Source organism: Colias croceus, chromosome 14 (genome assembly GCF_905220415.1).
Source record: "Colias croceus chromosome 14, ilColCroc2.1".
Taxonomy (NCBI): Eukaryota; Metazoa; Arthropoda; class Insecta; order Lepidoptera; family Pieridae; genus Colias; species Colias croceus.
The window spans coordinates 7,229,546-7,250,381 of record NC_059550.1 but is presented as its reverse complement, the minus strand read 5'-3'; the positions used below and the strand labels follow the sequence as shown (position 1 = coordinate 7,250,381).

The 20,836-nt window shown below is 32.3% G+C and overlaps 1 protein-coding gene and 1 non-coding gene across 2 annotated transcripts; one reads left to right on the top strand and one right to left on the bottom strand.

Moving 5' to 3' along the window:
• Positions 1–752: 752 nt before the first annotated feature.
• Positions 753–17,090, bottom strand: LOC123697588 (cilia- and flagella-associated protein 61-like). The gene is made up of 30 exons (XM_045644129.1): positions 16,996–17,090; positions 15,918–16,052; positions 15,488–15,648; positions 14,700–14,844; positions 12,992–13,127; positions 12,610–12,761; positions 12,384–12,459; positions 11,993–12,198; positions 11,762–11,844; positions 11,545–11,656; positions 10,278–10,389; positions 9,851–9,927; positions 9,181–9,357; positions 8,813–8,891; positions 8,419–8,544; positions 7,997–8,109; positions 7,473–7,604; positions 6,868–7,062; positions 6,469–6,594; positions 6,102–6,262; positions 5,573–5,757; positions 5,182–5,377; positions 4,767–4,936; positions 3,502–3,608; positions 3,313–3,375; positions 2,936–3,071; positions 2,311–2,484; positions 1,558–1,671; positions 1,188–1,280; positions 753–952 (listed from the first exon to the last, which is right to left on the bottom strand). The coding sequence occupies exons 1-30, from the start codon at positions 17,088–17,090 to the stop codon at positions 797–799; spliced, it is 3,993 nt and encodes a 1,330-aa protein (XP_045500085.1). The 3' UTR covers positions 753–796.
• Positions 4,236–4,308, top strand: Trnar-acg. Its single transcript has one exon. It is a non-coding gene; the product is annotated as a tRNA-Arg (tRNA).
• Positions 17,091–20,836: the final 3,746 nt, after the last annotated feature.

Genomic DNA, 20,836 nt, shown 5'->3' with positions numbered 1-20,836 from the left:
ATTTTTTATTTTATATTTATTAGATCCAAGAAAAGACGTACCTATAATATCTTGACTTACATACCTATGTAAATAAGCCGTTTGCGTGATCATTTTAAGGTGTTACCATCTCAACGACAAAATATTATATTATGTATAATGCGAAAGTATTAAGTCTACGTTTACTACATAAGTGTTGTGTATACCACTGTCCTATTTAGTTTTTATTTTGTTAAACGCTATAATGTATACCTATGTTTTTTCAATGCTAGTCGTTATTGGAATTATCTCGAAAACTAGTCAGTTTTTTATGTTACCGATACTTTTTTGTTATTTTATTTTCTATCGCCGTAACTGTGCATTTCGTGTAAATATTATCGTAAGCGGAATATTATGATAACATGTGTAAAATTAAATAAATTGTCTAAAATGTGCTTGTTTTTTCTTTCTCTTATCCTTACTGAATATTGATGACTCACAGCTCTACCTATATTTTTTTAAATCAATAACCTCTACATATTATATATCTCTCTCTAGAGTTGTATGTGGTTGTAATTTGTAAATATAGTTTACACTTAGTTTTAATGCCCTTGAGTATATTCTATGTTTAAGAATCAAAAATGAACTGCAAATTTTCGAATCCTCCCAGTTCTTTGAGATAGTGCGCGAGGTGCGACGTGACGATGTTCTCGCAACCATCTTATACCCACAATTCAAACACAAATAAAACACCAATGAAAAAAAATCAACATTTATTACAACAAACAACAAAATCATCACAACATCTACACAAAAAAAAACATTTATTTATTCAAAATCAAGTGAATTCTGGCTCGGGTACGGCATAGTACGGATTAATAACGCTATTCCGTTTGAGATAGTGCGCGAGGTGCGACGTGACGATGTGCTCGCCGCCGATCGATCGCCAGAACGCCGCGGCTTCCTGACGCAGCTCTGCGTTTTGTCCGCACTCCTGAGAGATATAGTGAAAAATTAAACATTTTTATCAGATTTCTATACTAATATTAACTATAAAGAAGGAAGGTAAGGAAGTTAAACCGCGTGCCACAGCCAGTAGAGAATTATTAAGTATGGATTGGATTATGTAACGCTTGAACCGAGATAACTATATTACAGAAATACTACCTATTTAACTTACAATATAAATTGATTAAAAATCTAAGATGAAAAAACAATTAAATACAAACCATTAATTTATTTGAAATGCACGTTTTATCACAGGTAGAAGACTCGACGCTCTCAACAAACTCGTAGTATTTGGTCTTTACCACATCATACACCTTTAGAAGTAAAGTGAAAGTAATTATAAGTTAGATTTGTTAAATTACTTCTAATGAAAAGATTTTGAAATATACTGATACTCTAATAACAAATACAGTGCTAGTAATATGATTTTTGTAACTTTTTAACATTAACACTTTTTGATTTACTTCAGATGTTTTCCTTACTTATAATACAAATCATCCTATGTTAACTATTCAAATATAAGCAAGTTTTTGCTCTTTCTATAGCTTATTTTAGTTACTCACGATTTAGATAATAACTACAATAACATACCGTTTTCACTTCGTGCTCATGAAGTTCACTTATTAAATCAATGAATGATTCTTGATACAGCGCCGACATCCACGGCTTGGAGAAGAAATCGTAGAAGTCATCAATCAGGTGTAACTATTAAAAACCATCGTAAGTAATATTTTTAATTGTAAAAAATGTAAATTATAGTATAGGAAGAAATGCATTTAAATATCTACTGACTCGAGAGACAAGTTAAAAGAGTAAAGACTACCGTAAAATTGAAGGAATCCCTACTTTAATATTATAAATGCGAAAGTAACTCTGTCTGTCTGTCTGTTACGCTTTCCCGCTTAAACCTCTCAACCGATTTTGATGAAATTTGGCACAGACATTCTTTAGACCCTGAGAAAGACCATAAGCTACCTTTTATTACGAAATATGTACCACGGGCGAATAGCTAGTATATTAATGGCTTTAAAAGTTTAGAATGAATTAATTAATTGTTTCTACTATCTATGAACTACTTAAAATTATTCATAGTAAAAGAAACACAATAGAGTTAGGCTGAACTCTACAAATAAATAAGAGCTAGCGCGCAAGAGCAACTTTTGTCTCCGCAACTATTTTGTCTCTCCCATCAACTCTATGGGCTAGTAAGAAAGTGCGCGCACGTAGCGACGCAACTTCCTATAGAGTTGATGGGAGAGACGAAATAGTTGCGGAGACAAAAGTTGCTCTTGCGCGCTAAGTAGCTCTTACATAGATATATGTATTTTTTTTTTGTGTACTCACCTCATATCTAGCAAGCAAGTTATTGAAATACGCCTCATGTTTTCCATACAACAGAGTAAAACTTTCTGAGGAAAATCTCTTCTTAGACAAACAAGTGATAGCTTCGATGCAGTGTAATGCGTTAACTTGGAGACGAAAATAGTTCTCATGTTTATCTGTTATCAAAATGTGACCCTGGAAAAGTTTGCTGAATTGGTAGCCACAGATAATGTAATAACCGTACGTACGTAACATATTACATATTTGTTTTTACGTACAAAATTTTCAAATTATTAAATTAACTGTCTTTTCGTGTTAACGAAGGTTGATACATAATATATGAACAACCTACACCCTAGGTATATATAAGATAACTTTAAAATCACTGGCAAGAAACAAGAATTTATACAAATATTAAAGTCACCACAACGAATAATAAACGAACTTTTATTAGATTTGTTATACTATGATATACTTTTATTTATATTGGGAGTATTATATTCGAAAGCAAATAGTAGGGAAGTATCCCATTAAATTAATATCAAGATAGTACCAGAACATACAATCCCACATTAGCAAGTATCAAGTAGTGCTAATTAACTGCCAATTCTATTGATCAAAATTATTGAACTCAATACAAATTAACCTGATGAGGCAACGACAGTTTCACTGCCATAGGTATCTCCGGACCGGGTGTTCGGAGCTGCATGTAATACAATGGTCCGGGTAATATCCCTGACTGAACCAGAGGAGCTTTGAATTTGGCCACCGGTTGCCAGCGTCTGAACAAATGAGTACAAGTCTAATTTAGGGCATTTCTTTTTATTTTTGATAGTATAATTCCTGCAGTCGTTATATCTATTGAATTCTATAAATAGGAGTATACAAAGTAGGTCTATAACTCTATGTTAAGTAACATAATATAGAAGTTACTATCAGATGTTCGTATGTGTCATATTTTACATATTATGGTAAATAAAATTTTACATAATATTGATAACAATAAAACATTGCTGAACTTACCCTCTAATAGCACTGGCAGAAAGACGAATAGCACTCCCAACGCTAGCATGCGAGTCTTTGAATCTGAAAATTTGATATTAATTTTAAATTAGTTGTGTCAGAAAACAAAAATAATTTCTACCTTCTCATATAAAAGAACCGATTCGTTAATAATTTGAAAATATAATATATATGTAAAGGACAACTCACGCCGATAAGTTAGAACTGAAGCGTGGCATGACATCCGATGTCGGCGACTCGACCTCGTTCACGCCGGTCATGAAGGGGTCCAGTTTGTGGAGGAAAATCCTTGCCAACTGAGTTAAATGATACAGTTAGAGTAAAATAAATGATACAGTACAATTTACGAAATATTAACTAAAAATATTTTGTTTTAAAGAAATAGCTAATTATGTTTTTAATTTTGAACGAAATAGATCGCCCATCGAATATTTGAATTTTAAACAAAGTGCATCTATTCATTTGACTTTTAAATATTATAAATTACTGTATTTAAACAAAGCAGATCACAAGATTTGAAATTAGATAAAAATACCTACCTTCATATTTTGTGTGAAAGAGATTACTAGAACTACATTAATTGAAAAATGAATCAAATGTTTGTCTAAAATGCATCACTACATTTGAAATCTGAACAATATACATCCCTACATTTGACTGAAATCTTAATCTTAATCTTATCTTATCTTATCTTATCTTATCTTATAATATATATAAATCTCGTGTCACAATGTTTGTCCTCAATGGACTCCTAAACCACTTAACTGATTATAATAAAATTCGCACACCATGTGCAGTTCGATCCAACTTGAGAGATAGGATAGTTTAAACATGTAGGTACCACGGGCGAAGCCGGGGCGGACCGCTAGTAGATCACTAAATTTTAACCAAATAGATCGCTATATTTGGAAGGACAGACATCCGGCCCTGTGGCGCAATGGATAACGCGTCTGACTACGGATCAGAAGATTCCAGGTTCGAATCCTGGCAGGGTCGATATTATGTTTTTGTTTTGAGATTTTTCCAACAGATAATTTTTTGTTTTTGTGATGCATAAAGGCTTTCATATAATAATTATTATATTAAATGAATACCAAGTGTTTTCAATTACTAACATTTTATTATATTTTTTTTTTTATTTAACAACTTGAAAATATTATAATGAATCGAATGTAAGGAATATTATTGCGTGAATACGAACTGGACATATTTGAGACAGGTTATCGTAATTTGTTAGCTAAAAAAATATTCACCTACATCTACATGCCAATATAATACTTGTGCTGGTTAATGTTGGGCTTGCAGAACTTGCAACTCGACAACCAGACCCCCGTCGTATATGAGACCACTGTTAGTAGTATATCAGACCGGTGTCGTATTCCAGACCGCCGTCGTATACCAGACCACTATTGTTGATACACATACAATCTACACAGAATCTTCTAGAACCCTACCGCTTCACCAACATCCTCCGAGCAATAGTTTTTGTGCTGGCGAATATCCGCGTATAGTTTGCGCGAGTATCGCACGCACGGCCCCGCCGCGAACACGTGCGGGTCGTTCGTATCGAAGCTTGGGCCCACTACCAGACCGCCGTCGTATACCAGACCGCTCTCATTGATTGCTAGTGCATATAAAGTTTTTTAGATCTGGTGTAACAATTCAATTAGTACAGAGGGTGCAGTAGAATTGGTGGTAATTTCAATTGTGAAAATAAAAATGTAATACATATTTTAAAATTTAAGATTCCTTTCAAAGTTTAGATCAAAAGTAATTCAAGGATAGCTCGTTCACTAAAATAGTAATTTTAAAGATACGAACTATTATTATTTTTTTTTATTGCTGAAGATAGTAAAATTAAATAGGTACCTTTAAAAGCATAAACATCAATTGCCTTTATCCCATAGTAAAAGAAAGCAAAGCACGGTAAATGAAAAGCATGCAATGGCGACATGAGACGAATAGTTTCAACTCGATTGCCTTTCTGCCACCAACCATACAGGTGACTTTTCCTATATACTTGGATTTTCAGCTTTTTGAGCATCATTTGAACTCTTTCATCCACCTACAATGATAATAGATTATATGATTTTTATAGTATAAATTCATACCATGGAAAATTCTTTTAAGAACCTTCATTAAATAAAAAAAATAAACAGGAGGAAATATAAGAAATGTCAGAATAAGTTTATCTGATATGTCGAATAAAGCCAAAGACGGATAAATGTATACATATATTATAGCTACAATCAACATTTACCGTTTCATTATTAAAACAATTGACCCTCATTTTAGTACTATCTTCTGGTGGGAACGGTTCAACAAACGCTAATAACTTCGCTGATATTCCCATCTCTAACAACGCGGCTATACAGCTGTAGGCTTCTATGTAATCGCCGTATACTATAATCCTGTTGTCTTCGCTCAAACATTTATCCGATTCCTCTAAAATAAACGTATAGTTTTAAACAAATAGCTATTGTATAATCCCAGATCGAGCATCAAGCTCTAGAGTCTAGATTTCCAACACGATCGATAATCAAATTAAAAGCATTTCGTATTGCCGCTCCTAGAGTACCTACAATGAATAACATCATAAGCTTTTAGTTTTCTTTGAATGAAGAACTATGTTTAAAAGTGGAACTTGTAGTCAACCAATGCTCAAAAAATGTATTTTAACAACCTTTCATTCTCAACTGTGCAATTGAAATTGTGCAGTTTAGGACGTTTTCAGATATATCATTTCTAATATTATCTTAATAATAATTTGAGTTCTTCTAAATACTAACTCGCAGCCTTAATCATCACTTGCAGTTTCCTCAAACAATTATTGGCTTGTTCCAACGAGTTGATAAGCATCACATTATCTGGTAGTTCTGGTGGAGGTGGTACTCTGTCTGGTTGGTACTTCGTGTCATCCATTAGGAGACGATCACATGGCTTATTGGGACTTGAAATTATAATGAAATTCAATTTGATCTCTATTCGTGAAATTAACGGGTTCTTATGTCCAATTACATATGCATTTATCGCCAGACCGTTTCTATAGTTCTGAAGTACCATAGAATTGGTCTGATGATAATCATTAAATTTAGTGAAAGGAATTCATGTTCGACTAATGTCCTATAATACAGAATATGCCTAATTTGGACTTACTCAACGTCTCTAACTGGTTCAGGATCTTTCAAGTAATCTGGATGTTGGAATTGCTGACCACATGTTAAAACTAACTCATCATAGAACTTCATTCCACCATCTTTCAAATGTATACATTTCTTTTTTCTGCAAAATTTTATTTATATATTTTTCGGACATTCAAGGAACGCCTTCAATATCCAAAAAGAAAAAAGCTTTAATCTTCTTATACCTATGTAAGTAATAAAAAAATACGTAAACATTTTATTTTAAAATACATGTTACAACTTCTGATTTCTTATTTCGATGCAAATTTCTCTAAACATAATGCGCTAACCGCGTCATTAATGAGAAGAAAGTAGACAGACATAGAAAATAGTCAGTCAAAGGAAATATAAAAGTATCTAATACCAAACAAACCTGTCTATTTGCGTCATAACAGCAGAAATGACATCTACATAATAATAAAACGGGACACTCTTTATATATCTGTCTGTATAGCGGCCATTCCTCGGCACGCAAGTTTCTGCTGCCTTTAAACAATCTGGCACTGTGGGCAATCCATGTTCGGAGACTAGGGTAATGTTCGTAAATGTTAGGTATTGGTACGTTGGTCTGTAAAAGGAATACGTAATAATATTTGGTAAAAGCCATGACAAGTTTGTTTAAATACATCAAGTGTATGAAAAGAGGAGTAAAAGAGTTCATTTTAAGGAGTTGGAAATTGAATTCATTTAATCTGAATTTAGATCTCTGAATATCTGAATAGAATAGATATCTGAATTCAGAAGTGGCGAAAATTGACCTAGCCTGTCAAAATGCAACAGGAATAAAGATCACCCATAGCATTAAACAAAAATATAATTTAAGTACCTACTTTGAGCTTCTTTTTTAAAGAGTAACAACTTCAACATTACTCCGTCATGTGCTCATACAACAGACAACAGGAACGAAACTACAGGAATTACTCATAAATGATAAAACATATATTCCCTAAAAATATTAGCTTCAAAATAATTATTTACCCCATAAAAAGCTGTTCGATGAAAGCAAGCCCAGTCCGACTTGCTCCCACCACCACAATATTGTTATTCACATAGACTCTTGGCAAACTTGTTAGGGCTCTTTCTAAGGTCCAAAGAGCAAATGGAGCAGATCTATTGAAAAAACAATTTGTCAAATTTTTCTTTGTAAATGCCAATACAGTAGGTAATAAATTAAATGGATTATTCATATTCTATTTCAGACACAGATATAAGTAAGGCGCTGTTGAAATCGTAGAAAACAGTTAATTTATGTTCAGGCATGGTTTGAATGTTAAGGGTCGGTTTCACAACTTTTGGATATGTTCTACTTAGCTTAAATAAATAAATAAATAAATCTACTTAGCTTATCTGTTAGTTAATATTACACTTATTTTTGTAGGTTAATAAAACAGGTAAAATGTGATTGTTATTGATGCAAACATACTTTTCATAGTATCTTTCAAACGTTATTGAATCTATTTTAATCAGGTAAATATTTACAATTATGTCCTTACAAAACTTACATGGGTTGAAATATAAGTTCTAAATCCTTATTGCCCTTAACGTTGGGGAAGAATTGCCGAGGCACTACTGGCTTCATGAAGTGGCCCAGTGACATTAAATGTCTTGCTGGACTCTACACATAAAATATTCAAGATTTCTTTAAAAACCTTTAAAAAATTTTATAAACTGGGAAGTCATCGTTTTCATAGCAACGATATAAATAAAACTATGTATTGAAATTTTTAAGCAGAACTAGATACACAAGTCAAAAATAGTATATATACTATATGAAGTTAAAAAATTTAATAATTATTGTCTTATTTCATGACAACAAATTTAGAAAAGTGGAAGAATTTAGACAAACAAAGCTATCCTATGCAGGAACCTATGAATTGTTAAAAAAAGTTTGAACAAATAAAATGAAAACTAAAATATTGTTTACCGCGTCTCCTTTCGCAAAAAGCCGACAAGCCCAGAACAAGGTAACATATTTAGTATGTCTAATTAGATCACGCAAGTACCATCGTGCGTGAGGCTCCATTATTGGAGACATTACACCAGCCAATAACTATGCAAAAATAAACTTCTTTTTTTAGCCTGAACTTTAATATAAAAATTGAATTGAATTTAAAAACTTTACCACAATACGAAAGTGCAACTTTAAAGATTAGGTACTACAAACAGAGAAAGAGGCAGAATTAAAAGAAGAGATACTAATTTTTGAAACTACTGCCCTTAATAATGTTATTAATTAAAGCCCCCTAAAAAGAATTTCTAATACCTAAAGGCTACAATGTGTATCTTTCATGTGGTACGAGTATTTCAAAGTAACTTACCGCAGCATCAGTCCCATATTTGTGAGGTTCAGGCGGCAAATCATATTGGGCCCTCACTATAGTATTCTCATCTAGAGCTCTAAAAAAATAGTAATAAAGTAATAATTATTATTATCAACCAGCATCAAAATACCTACGTAGTGTCATTGATTATTTTGAAATATGACAAAAAAATTTTATCAACAGATTTGGGCTCTTCAAAGAAACTAAATTTTATAGATATCGGGTCTACTCGCAGTTGTCTATCATAATAGGTATACAGGGAACACATCTTTTTTAAATATCTTCGATTAAAAAGGCGTACCTTGACAAAACTAAGTAACATAAACATAAAATGTTAACTAACATAAAAAAATCAATAATCTAACCCAAGTATAACAAGACCGATCGGCTGGTTCTGGCTAAGGAGGACAAAAGACGAGAGAATCCGTAGAACAAAGCTATCGTGCAATAGATCCAATATTTCATGTTTTCTGGGAGAATGTTCTAGAACTTCCGTAACACTGGGAATGTCGTACGGTTCGGCTGCACGTACACGTACATCTCTAGGTAATAATAATTTATAATATATTATCATCATCACCATAATTATTATTTTTATCATCAAAATCGTGATTATCATCCTCATCTTACTTATTGCGTGTATGTATTGAAAAATCTTTTTACTATTGATACTGGTGTATGAGAGGTCAAAAGTAAAATGTTTTGATTTTACGAGATGTAAGTGGCATGTTTTTTGTGACATACTGTTACACATTACATCACATAACTTAAAAAAAATGTTACCTAATCAGTTTGAATGTAGATTGTAAAGCAATAATATCTCAAAATCATTATAGAACTAGTAAAACCTCTAAGTATTTAAGTACATAAGTATTTGATGTCGCAAAACACACTTACCAAAAACAACCTATAGGTAGATAACTACGACTGCTTTTTATAAAAAAAGCATCTGCCACAACAAATTTTAATTTAAAACCATTAATTTTTAATACATTTTGGCGAAAATATCGTGTGATAAAATTAATAATATCTTACCCTCTGACGGAGTTGATGTGGGCCACATAAAGCGTTTCGTTGATAAATCTCATGCGGTAGCTCTGCGGCGTCACTAGCTGAAAATATTTTCAATATTAATCTAGTTATTGCTGTATCCTGAGTAATATTAAACCTCATAACTTATGTATTAAAGCAGAAGGTTTTTTTTATATTGGTATTTGATAAAAGATAGAATATAATATGTACAATTTTTTTATTGTTATGTTTATTTAGCAAATATCATCTTTAAAGCTGTCTTTAAAGGCATCGGTTAAAAGCTTTTGTTTGTTAGCATACCTATAAACTCTACTAAGTATACATGAAGCAATTAGAAACATAATTTTTAAAAAGTAAAACTAAGTAACTACAAATATAAATAATTACTAATATAGTAGTACTATATTGTGAAAATGTAAATTATATGTACCGTAAAATGGTCCAGCAATGGAAAGCTCGTATGACATGTTGGTAAGCAAATGATGCAATAATCTCGATTCGGAAATAGTTCGTAGGCCGCTTGTAGCATGTCGAATCCATACCTTTAATCACATTAATTATTATCCGTAGACAAATTGAAATAAATTTATTTAGGTATATGATTAATTCTACAACGAATTATTAAAGTTGTGTTATAGGGGAGAGGGGGGCATAATGGGGACGTTAAGGAAAATACACAGTAACATGATCAACGCAATGTATTTATTAATTAAAATGAATCACAACACTTTGGTTACTTATTAAACTATCATTTGGCATAGAATTTGGTGATGTAAATAATCATATCACGTTATAATTTTAATTTTTTGAAACTATTATGAAAACCCCATCGTGCCCCAGGGTAGGGGCAGAATGGGGTACGTATTTATGTTGCGTCACAATACAAGCACATGTGGATTTCTTCTGTATTGTCGTCATCTACACCAGCACAAGATATATGAGCCCACCGTCCACATAATTGACAAGCCACCCAACCTTCCGAAGACCTTAAATAGTGTGGTTCCCGTCAAGGCAGTACATGCACATGGTATCCTCGTCGGTATTCTCTTCAGAAGAGTCTTTTTGGGTCTTCTGTTTCTTAGAGTTCTTCTTTAACTTGGGGTCATTTGGATTAGAACATTTCTTCGTTCTCTTAAATTGTTCTCGTTTTTTCTAACATAACGGGATACCCCATCGTACCCCGTAGCCATGTCCCCGTTATGCCCCAATTCTCACATTATTTTAAATAACAAATCAAATAAAATGAGTGAGGGTTAGAGTATTTTTGTTCAAAACATATCAATAAATAACTTATCTGCAATAACAAAGTAAATACATGATAGTAGCAACATAAACACTTACCATTTTATAAGCGTATTCATAGTCACTCAAAATTACATGAAATTACGTTGAAAATCGTTTTTCCTATTAAAAATCAAACGTGCGCAGCCTTTCGCCGGTCACTTTCAGACTTAAGAGAGATACAAATTGGCTACCTATTAGCGAAAACAAAACACATCTACACCGTATAGTTTTCTGTAAGTGTGGATGGCCCCGTCGTGCCCCGCGTCCCCGTAATGCCCCCCTCTCCCCTATACCAGAAAAAACTCTTATGTGTTTAAGATTTAATAGATAAATTTAAAATTATAAACTAAGTTATCATTTTGTAGGATTTTTAATTTAATATTTATTTTAAGGTTAAGATATAGATAGGATACCTTTCATCATAATCTTGGTGCATAGCAAACAACTCAAGTAAAAATGCATTAGGAGCCCCGATATAGCGCGTAGGTTGAGGCGGTTTAGCAGGAGGGCTTATAAGAAATTCCGCTTAAAATTACATAACATAATATAATATTTGAATGTAAGAGAAAGAATCATTTCGTAAAAACCAAAAAAGTAAAACATCCTTGTAAACATTGATCGAATACTTACATGTCCTCTTGCCTTTATCTTGGTCTAAGTATTTATTATCATAAAAAGACTCCCTTCTGTGAGATTTAAAGCCTTCATCGGTGCTGAAATACAATAAATACAAATATAACGATAATATATTTAGTACTCTTAAACACACACTATACCAAAAATGTATCTCAAAACTGCTGCACTGTGCTACTTTATCTGTTTTGGTATTGTTTAGTAAACAATCCCCAAATGCTAAGTTACCTTATGCCCAGCTTCTCATAAAAAAACTTGGGAACTTTCAACAAATCGTGGTCAATATTAACAATATCGTATTCCACTTCTTCCGGTTCGTCTTGGAAGAAATTCAGAACATCTAGTTGCGAGTACGGACCCGGTTGGGTAACAGGACGAGCCTCTTTGTCCTTGTCAAACTTTTTAAATTCGTCTTCTTCGAATATCCAAGTCACCTATTAATTATTTTTATGTAATTACGATATAATAGGTAAAAGGGCATACTTAGGTATGTAACATCTTTAAGAAGCTTCTGAAATATGTTGCAGTTTTCGGCGCTGAATAAATATCTTTATAAGTAAATGAGTTAAAAAATTCAAAATGTAAGCAATCAAAGGATAGTGTTTTGTTATCTACTCACCCTTGATTTAACGTCCTTAGAAGTAGTGCTTGTAAAAGAAGTCTCCTTTACTGGCTCTTTATTTTCTTCTAAAAGGCTAAAAATAAGCAAATTTTAAAGCCTTTTACATTAAAAATACTTTTATTAAATGTAGGCTCCTAATAATATTTTTTTTAATATCCATAAGTTATAATTGATACCTTCTTTGCAAATAAATGGCCACGGACAGAAAGATATCTAAACTAACCTAATGTTAGACTCGAGTATCTCTTTCTCCGGTTTAACAATACGTTCCAAACGCTTCAAACCAGCGAAAGGAGAAAGCTCAAAGCTTTCCTCCAACTCCTCGTAATTTATTTGTGTGTTCAAACACATTACTCCAACGGCTACTTCTTTGTGCTAAAATGCAGGATATGGAAGTTAAATACTAATAACATAGTCAAACCATTTATGTAATCTTTTTTCAGAACACCTAAAAAAAATAAAATGTAGAACTCTTCAAAAATAATTCATGCAATAAGTGATACGTAGAAATCGCACAAATATATAAGTACACACTAGCTTTACAGTAAGATATCCGCTCATGTTTATTTTTCTCTATACAACATATTATGTTGCCTTGTAAGTACCTCACAAACAAGCAACACTCGTTCCGACTCCGGGTGCCGCGAGATCAGCTCACTTACATAGAAGTCACCATATAATTCCCGGAGGCGAGTGGATTGACGCTCTATTATCGGCACTATATCGTCATTGTCTTCTTCACTAGTTTTGGATATAGTTATTATTTTTATTATTTTTTCATAATAAGATATAGGTAGGTACCTAATTACGGAAGTTATCTATAATGAAATGGTATGATTACTGTGAATAGGCTTTCTAAACAGAATGTTGTGATAACATAATATCGTAGCTGAAAAACAGCGGTGAAAGTGAAAGCATTTCATTTCAAATGTCATTGTTTCACGAAATGTTGATTCCATGTATTTTTTTTTTAATTTTGTAAGTACATCTTATCTTATCTTAATATCTTAATATATATAAATCTTGTGTCACAATGTTTGTCCTCAATGGACTCATAAACCACTTAACCGATTATAATAAAATTCGCACACCATGTGCAGTTCAATCCAACTTGAGAGATAGGATAGTTTAAACATGTGGGTACCACGGGCGAAGCCGGGGCGGACCACTAGTAGTTATGTATTTTTATGTATTTATTACCTACTAAATTATAATAATAATACCTACATATTTTCTTTCTTTCCCGTTGCTTTCATAATGGAGGTATTATCTTTAGACAATTTAAATCTGATCAACAACAACATTGTAAAAATAGCAACTAGCACACAACTAGTTTCATTACAACCTACTTCTGAAACGGGTATTTAAGGCCGTGTACGAGGTCCGTGCGCTGTTTGGCTCAAATATGTGATTTTTCAAACCAGATTGTCCATCAACCACTTATCTTACAAACATACGGATTACTAATAATTTTAGGAAATTTTATTGTCTATATAGTTAGTTAAGAGTTTTTTTCAATTAATACAGTATTTGTGAATACCATCAAGATAACTGAGCCGATGATTACTTGATTTCACTTTTAGTGTCAATTTCGAAGCTAAAAATATCTGAAATTGCTGACAGATCTAACACACATTTTTTTTAACTAACTGCAAAAATCCTTATTAAAATAGTTAGTTAAGAGATTTTTTTATTTTGGACTCCTAACTTACGAAATTAAAATCCGAACAATGTGAATTTTTTTAGAAATTATAGTCGACAAAATGATTATTTTCACCAAGATATTTGACTTAGTTGAATATAATTTATACATATTGCAATAAAAGAACGTCTTACTTATAAGATAAAATTTAAAAAATCAACTAAGGTACCTCTATTATTTTTCTACAATTTTTTTTAAAGTACTATAAAACACTGCGCGCTACCCGATTAAAATCAGTCGGCAGCGAGCCTTTCCAGAGAGAGGACATGTTGCTCGGCGCTCTCCTGTGGACCTATGCTGTTCATAGTAAAAGGATAGCGCAAGCCGCGATCTATCGTAATAGATCGCGGAGATTTTGACTTGCGTTAAATTGAATAAGCCCTCTTAAGTGCCTGCAATACCAGATCTTTAAAAAAAAGACGTGTGGCACTCGGGTACTGCCGCGGTAAAACTATTGCATAGCATGCCTTCAAGCCACACCTCCGTCCGTCGGAGTGGGGAGCGTGAGGTTTTTTCGTTACGGAATTTCTGGATTCGGTCCCGGCGCTCAAGGCCCGCGATAGAAGCTATGCAATAGCTTAATAATTAAAAAGTGACACAAAACAACTAACACAGCTCTCCGTACCCTCAACCGAGGGCTGACTTCGCTCCTATCAGCGACCAGCAGCGCGGGCAGCTGGTCCCCGGGCACGCCCCGCTCCAAAGCCTGCATGCGTTTGAACGACGCTTCCGAACGGGACTGTCCCGGTACTAACACTAGGTGGAAATATCGATTAAATACTTTTTATTGTATCTAATTAGAGGGAAGAGAACAATTACTATGAAATAGTATCTATATAATTCATTTTAAGGTGAAATTAATAAAGAATTCGGAACAGGGACATTTTTTGACGTTTAATCATGTTAAGAGTCATATTTTAGAATTGCGATTTTAATAACTAAGTTACTAAGTATTTATTTGCTCTTGGCAAGTTAAAGTAACTTTAATTAAAAGTGTCTCTACAAAATTCATACTGGTAGAATATCGTTAATTTTAGCTCAATGAAATAATTAAAGTCTATCTATTAGAAACAGACAAAAAGTTGAATGAAATGAAAATTTACTGAAAAGATACCCATTAATTTCTTAGTGGAAAGTTCGAAATACAGGCACTATCCATAATCCAAGTTTAAAATACCTACTATAAACCTTAATTTTTGTTTATAGGTAGGTAATCAATAGGCATATTTTTTTCTAAATTCTAATCAAAATCTAAATCCGCATTTGAATGAACCATAAAAAGAAAAGAAATATCCCACAAGACATCGATGGTATTATATGATGCAGATATAAGATTCGAGATAATATTAATTATGATAAAAAATAAACTATTTTACAAAAACGTTGCCACTCCACTTACATGGACATTCAATTATAGTTCTCATCATAGCAACATACTGTAAGTATGGATCGTGCATAAACAAAGACTTGAGCATATTATCCACAAGTTCCCTCGCATAAATTGGATTCCAACAAAGCAAATGTAAAAATAACGTATTTCTGGAATTCAATTCCACACATCTACAAAATGTTGAACACAGGTTAGAAATCCAATTTTACATATTTTGCAAAATGTGTTATTGTCAGTCATTAGTGTGGTAAGAATTACACCAAATACAATAGCTAATTCCATTTGTTTAATAAATGCCATGCGAATAGGAAAGTTTTCGAACCGTCACTTTTGTACGGTCGAAATAATAGTTTCATACGTACCGTCTATAAAAATATAAACATTTTATGTGTAACTCAATTGAATCTATACACAATGATAATATGGAAAGTATATTTACTTATATTTGGTCCATACGAAATCTTCCCAAGCCGCGGGATTGACAGATGGTAGCAGCGGATAATCCTTTGCTGATAAAAATCCAACTATAGTACCATTAATATCGAGTTGGCAAATTGATAACACGCAGTTTTTTCTGAAATATTATATCGATAAATTAATACATAGTGAATAGAAAGAAAGAAAGAAAGAAAAGTTTATTTAACACCACACACATACATAATAAAAGAAAAATACAAATAAAACAAAAGCAACAAATGAAATAAAAAACAAAAAAAAATAGTGACTTATTCCTAATCAGTGTGGTGCTAAAAAGGGTCGCTACTCAGCATGTGCTGCACTTGTTGTGAAGCGCTGATTTTCAGTAGCCCCTTGTTGGAGTGCCAGTCAATAGACTCATATATATAATGGAATGAATACAGTTAAGACATTATAAATGGTTCAATCATGTACCTATGGCAAAGATACCTATCTAATATCAAACACCCTATGGATCTCTTATTAAATGAAAATATTTTGAATAAAATTTCCATTGTGATAAAGGTTGTAGGAATGGTAAAGTTGTATCTTATAATAAATTACCTACTTATAATTTCAGCTATCCAAACAAAGTAGCAGGAAATGTGGTATGGGAGGATCCAAATCTCATGCGATAAAGAAAATAGATAGGTAAGTAACTTTAAATAAAACTTAAAATAACAATTATTAAAAAGCGAATAATTTGCGAATAAATAATAATATATCACCAAACGCCATCTAGTGTTTTTTACTCTATGACCTATTATACTACTACTATTATACTACTATTTTTTATATATCATAGTTTTTACTAAGGTTTTTTACTAGGGAATGTTATGGAATAACTCCTGATAAATAAATATATTAACTTTTACATTATCTACTAATTAATTAGTATTAAGGTGGGCTCTTTCATCCCTGCAGCAAAATAGAGTAAAAGATAAAGGTAATAATCTAAAACGCAAGACACAAGTAACGCGAATTAAACTTTTAACGTTAAACGTGAATGTTCTACAAAGCTTTATCCAACTTCTATTGATTCTCATTAATGATTAACTTACAAAATATATTTTATATCCCAAACATTCTTCACTCGAAAATTCAACGACATGGACTCATTCACAAGAGCCATAATAGCAGGAGCATCTTCCTCCATCGCCAACTTTATGCGGCCAAGAGGCACGGCACGAAATATTCGGGAAACCATATTTTTGTATCAATTTGTTTATCATTACAAAATTATTATTATGAAAAAAAGTGTCGTCTTCTTTCAAGTTGACGTGATTAACTTTAATTCCATTGATGATAGAATTATATTAACAGAAAATATATATGAATTTCAGATTGGCAAAATCTATGCCCAAAAGTGGTCCGGCTGTGGGTCCGGCTTCTCTCTCGTTGTTTTCAATTATTTATACATAAGGAAAATTATATTTTAAAGATTTTCGATCGAATAATTTCTGGTTAGTTTTTTTGTGGTTAGTATAATAATTTGTTCCGGTGTGGAATTAATATACTTATTATAGAATCTGTTTGAAATATTTTTTGTGTTAAAAGTCGCGAAAGAAAACGCGGCAGAAAAAGTAACCTTGCGCGCAAAATCAATTTTGGAAGTGCGATTTTCGTTTTTTTTTCGTGCTGTCTATATACAGTGTCTATAGCTGCTCAGTTACGCCTTACGGTTGGTTACGGGTGGTTACGGTATGGTTTATAGATACTTGCCATACATAATCGTTAAATTAATAAATTTTAAAATATAATATGTAGTTAACTATAGAATTAAATTACTTAAATAGATTTGGACTGAACTTAATTACTTTTTACATTTAAAAAAAATTGCTTTTTCTGTAAAAGACGACCTCTAAGCTATAGACTAATCAGCGCATGTGGCTCACCACCCTCACCACCCACTTTTGATATGAACAAATAAGCGTACAAACCTTTTAAGCGTACAAAACGGTGGTACAAGGGTGGTACAAATATAACTTTATTCCAACATTAACATTTAATATTGTTTGTAAGGGTCATAGTTGGTACATGAATTCAAAGTCTATAATAATTCTTGAAATCATCCGCTCCAGATGCAACTCTGAGACTATCCTCACTCCTCAGACATGAGGGACTGACAACACACAATTTTGGTTAAACTTGGTTAATTTTCCTCAAACATGCACAGGTATTATAGGGTAGGGAGTTGAACAAATTAAACACATTTATAGATACGCTTATATTTATTTAATATCCTGAAAATTCAAACTTGCTGAATTTTACAAATAGATTAAACTAAATTGTTTGTAAAACTGCTGTCGAACTAGACTACTCGAGCTTAACAAAAATTCATTATAACCCAATTTACCGCCTAATATACAGAACACATACTAGAATAAAAATAATTTATTTTTGGAACTAAACCCTACGAATAGCATCAATAAATAAGATGACTTCATTGTGGATCTCTTTGGGTGAATCGATCGACGCGAGCCAAAGGGAAAAATTGAACTACATAAAAATAATATTAACAATTTTAATTATATCAAGTTAGGTATTAAATATTTACAAACACTAAGAAAATAAACCCACGACCCACAATAGATTATAGTTACACTAAAATTAAAAATATAGGTGCTACATCGCACGTTATTCGATAGAGCTTATAATAAAATTAGATAATATGAAAAAATTAGGTTATATTGCTCAATTCAGCGCTAGGCGGACAATGCTCAGACGTCAAACAAATTTGCGACATAATTTTTCCTCTATACTCGTAACTAATACTTCATAGCAAGTGTTTTAAAGATAAAATTGGAAGCCGAGGAGGTAATTACTTATAAAAATAGTAAGTAAAATGTATAATAATTTCCTCTGGCGCTAAAGTCAAATATTTTTAAATGTAAGATTAAATATGTATTATAAAAATCACCGATAATTGTATTGAAATGTAAGAAAATAAATTTCTATTGCAATTGAAAACTGAACTAAATAATTCTACACGTTTATATACGTATATATACAATATAACGATATTTATATCGGTAACCTCCATTCGTGATATACACTTATTATACCTATGATTCCTGATTATGCTTCGTATAATGCAATTTTTACTCAAACTTACGTAAAAATATAACTTATATCTAAGTTCGAACTGCACATAACCAATCTATTTCCACACGATTCTTATTCTCTTTACAGTGAGATGTCTTTACGTGTACAAAAATATCATTAATTATCATTATATTATATTATTATTTCTATCTATATTTCAGTCCCTACGCCACAGTAAGGCTAGAAAAACGCACGCAATCATGAAAAATAATTTCAAGTAAAACTTAGATCATCAATAATTAATTAAATGATAAACTATGATTTTATAATTCATTTAATATTTGTTTAATATATGAGTATCATTGATAGAAATAGCTTTAAAATCTTAATCTAGAAGCATTGGACAATAAACTAGATTTGTGGAACTTTTTAAACCTAACTAGAATTCTTAAAATACGTTACAGTATAGAATTATTTTAAATGATATATTGCTTAGTATACAAATACGTGATAAACTAAAAGTGATCAAGGTCTTCATAAAAACCTTTATTTGTGAATATTGTGTAAAAATACATTTATCGATATCGATAGCTATAATTTTAAGACTAATAAGGCTAGAGTTTATGGTCCGGGAGCCAGAAGCAGATTTTATGACCAAGTTCCTCTCAAGCGGTAATTAGTAAAATGCATCAAAGTATAGTATTATGAAGCCTCGTGAACGTCAGCTGGAGCTCGGTTGGGGGGGTGAGCGGTTGTAGCCTCCCACGCACGTAAGAAAAAAAAGTATATTCATTCATTTCCTCTCAGCTAAAAATTTGTCAAATTGTAGCTAACTCAATATCTCAACGAAAAATAATAATCAGCTGGTTACAGCATGGTGTATTATACGTCAGCTGGTGTCTCGAATATAATGAGACATTAACAAAATCATCGAGATACGTGGAATTCCATCAACATAAGTCCCCGTAAAAGTTAAGTAATAACTTTATTAATTATATATAATACTATTATTTTTTTAATAATTATAGTTAACTAATGTTCTTAGTGGGTTATTTCATATTTGTTACACTTTTAGGTAGTTATGTGAATTTGATGATATGATAGTTATTTTTAAATGCAGTTTATAATATTTGTAAAAACATGTTTACCGATGTGGCTGAATGTACGTAGTACCCCGATCATGCGCACAACTAACCACCACCAAGTACCTTATTACTGTCTATATTATGCTAGCGTGTGTTGCTTGAATTTTTAAAAATAACTATAATAATTAAAGATACGTCATTTCATCTCAGATGAAAATTTGTGAGCTGATTGTTAATATACTGATGCGATAAATAAAAAAAATCAGCTAGCAATAATTCGAGGAAAATCTAGTCAGTTGATGCATATAAATTGGCAATAGATGCTTCTGTCTAACTCCTATGTCGTATCTTTCAAAGTACCAGACGGTTTTTCCACCAACATACAGCCAGCTGACCTATATATATATCCACAGTTACATATAAGCTATTATCAGGTAAATTTTTGTTTGAGAGGAAATCACGGAAAATAATTTTATTTTTTCATGTTCGAGACACCAGCTGACGTATAATACACCATGTTGTAACCAGCTGATTATTTTTTTTCGTTGAGATATTGGGTTAGCTACAATTTGACAAATTTTTAGCTGAGAGGAAATGAATGAATGTATTTTTTTTTACTACGTGCGTGCGAGGCTACAACCGCTCACCCCCCCAACCTAGCGCCAGCTGACGTTCACGAGGCTTTATAATACTATACTCTGATGCGTCTGACGAATTATCTCTTGAGAGGAAATAATTAACCAAATTTGCACCTGGCTCCCTAACCATTAGG

What these genes read in the sequence shown, in the direction of transcription:
- LOC123697588 (XM_045644129.1), bottom strand. Translation starts at nt 17,090, where the DNA reads ATGGAGGAAGATGCTCCTGCTATTATGGCTCTTGTGAATGAGTCCATG. An exon ending in TGGGATATAAAATATATTTT is followed by an intron (nt 16,053 to 16,995) that starts GTAAGTTAATCA and finishes ATAATATTTCAG; the next exon opens with AAAAAACTGCGTGTTATCAA. An exon ending in AGATAAAGGCAAGAGGACAT is followed by an intron (nt 11,657 to 11,761) that starts GTAAGTATTCGA and finishes TGTAATTTTAAG; the next exon opens with CGGAATTTCTTATAAGCCCT.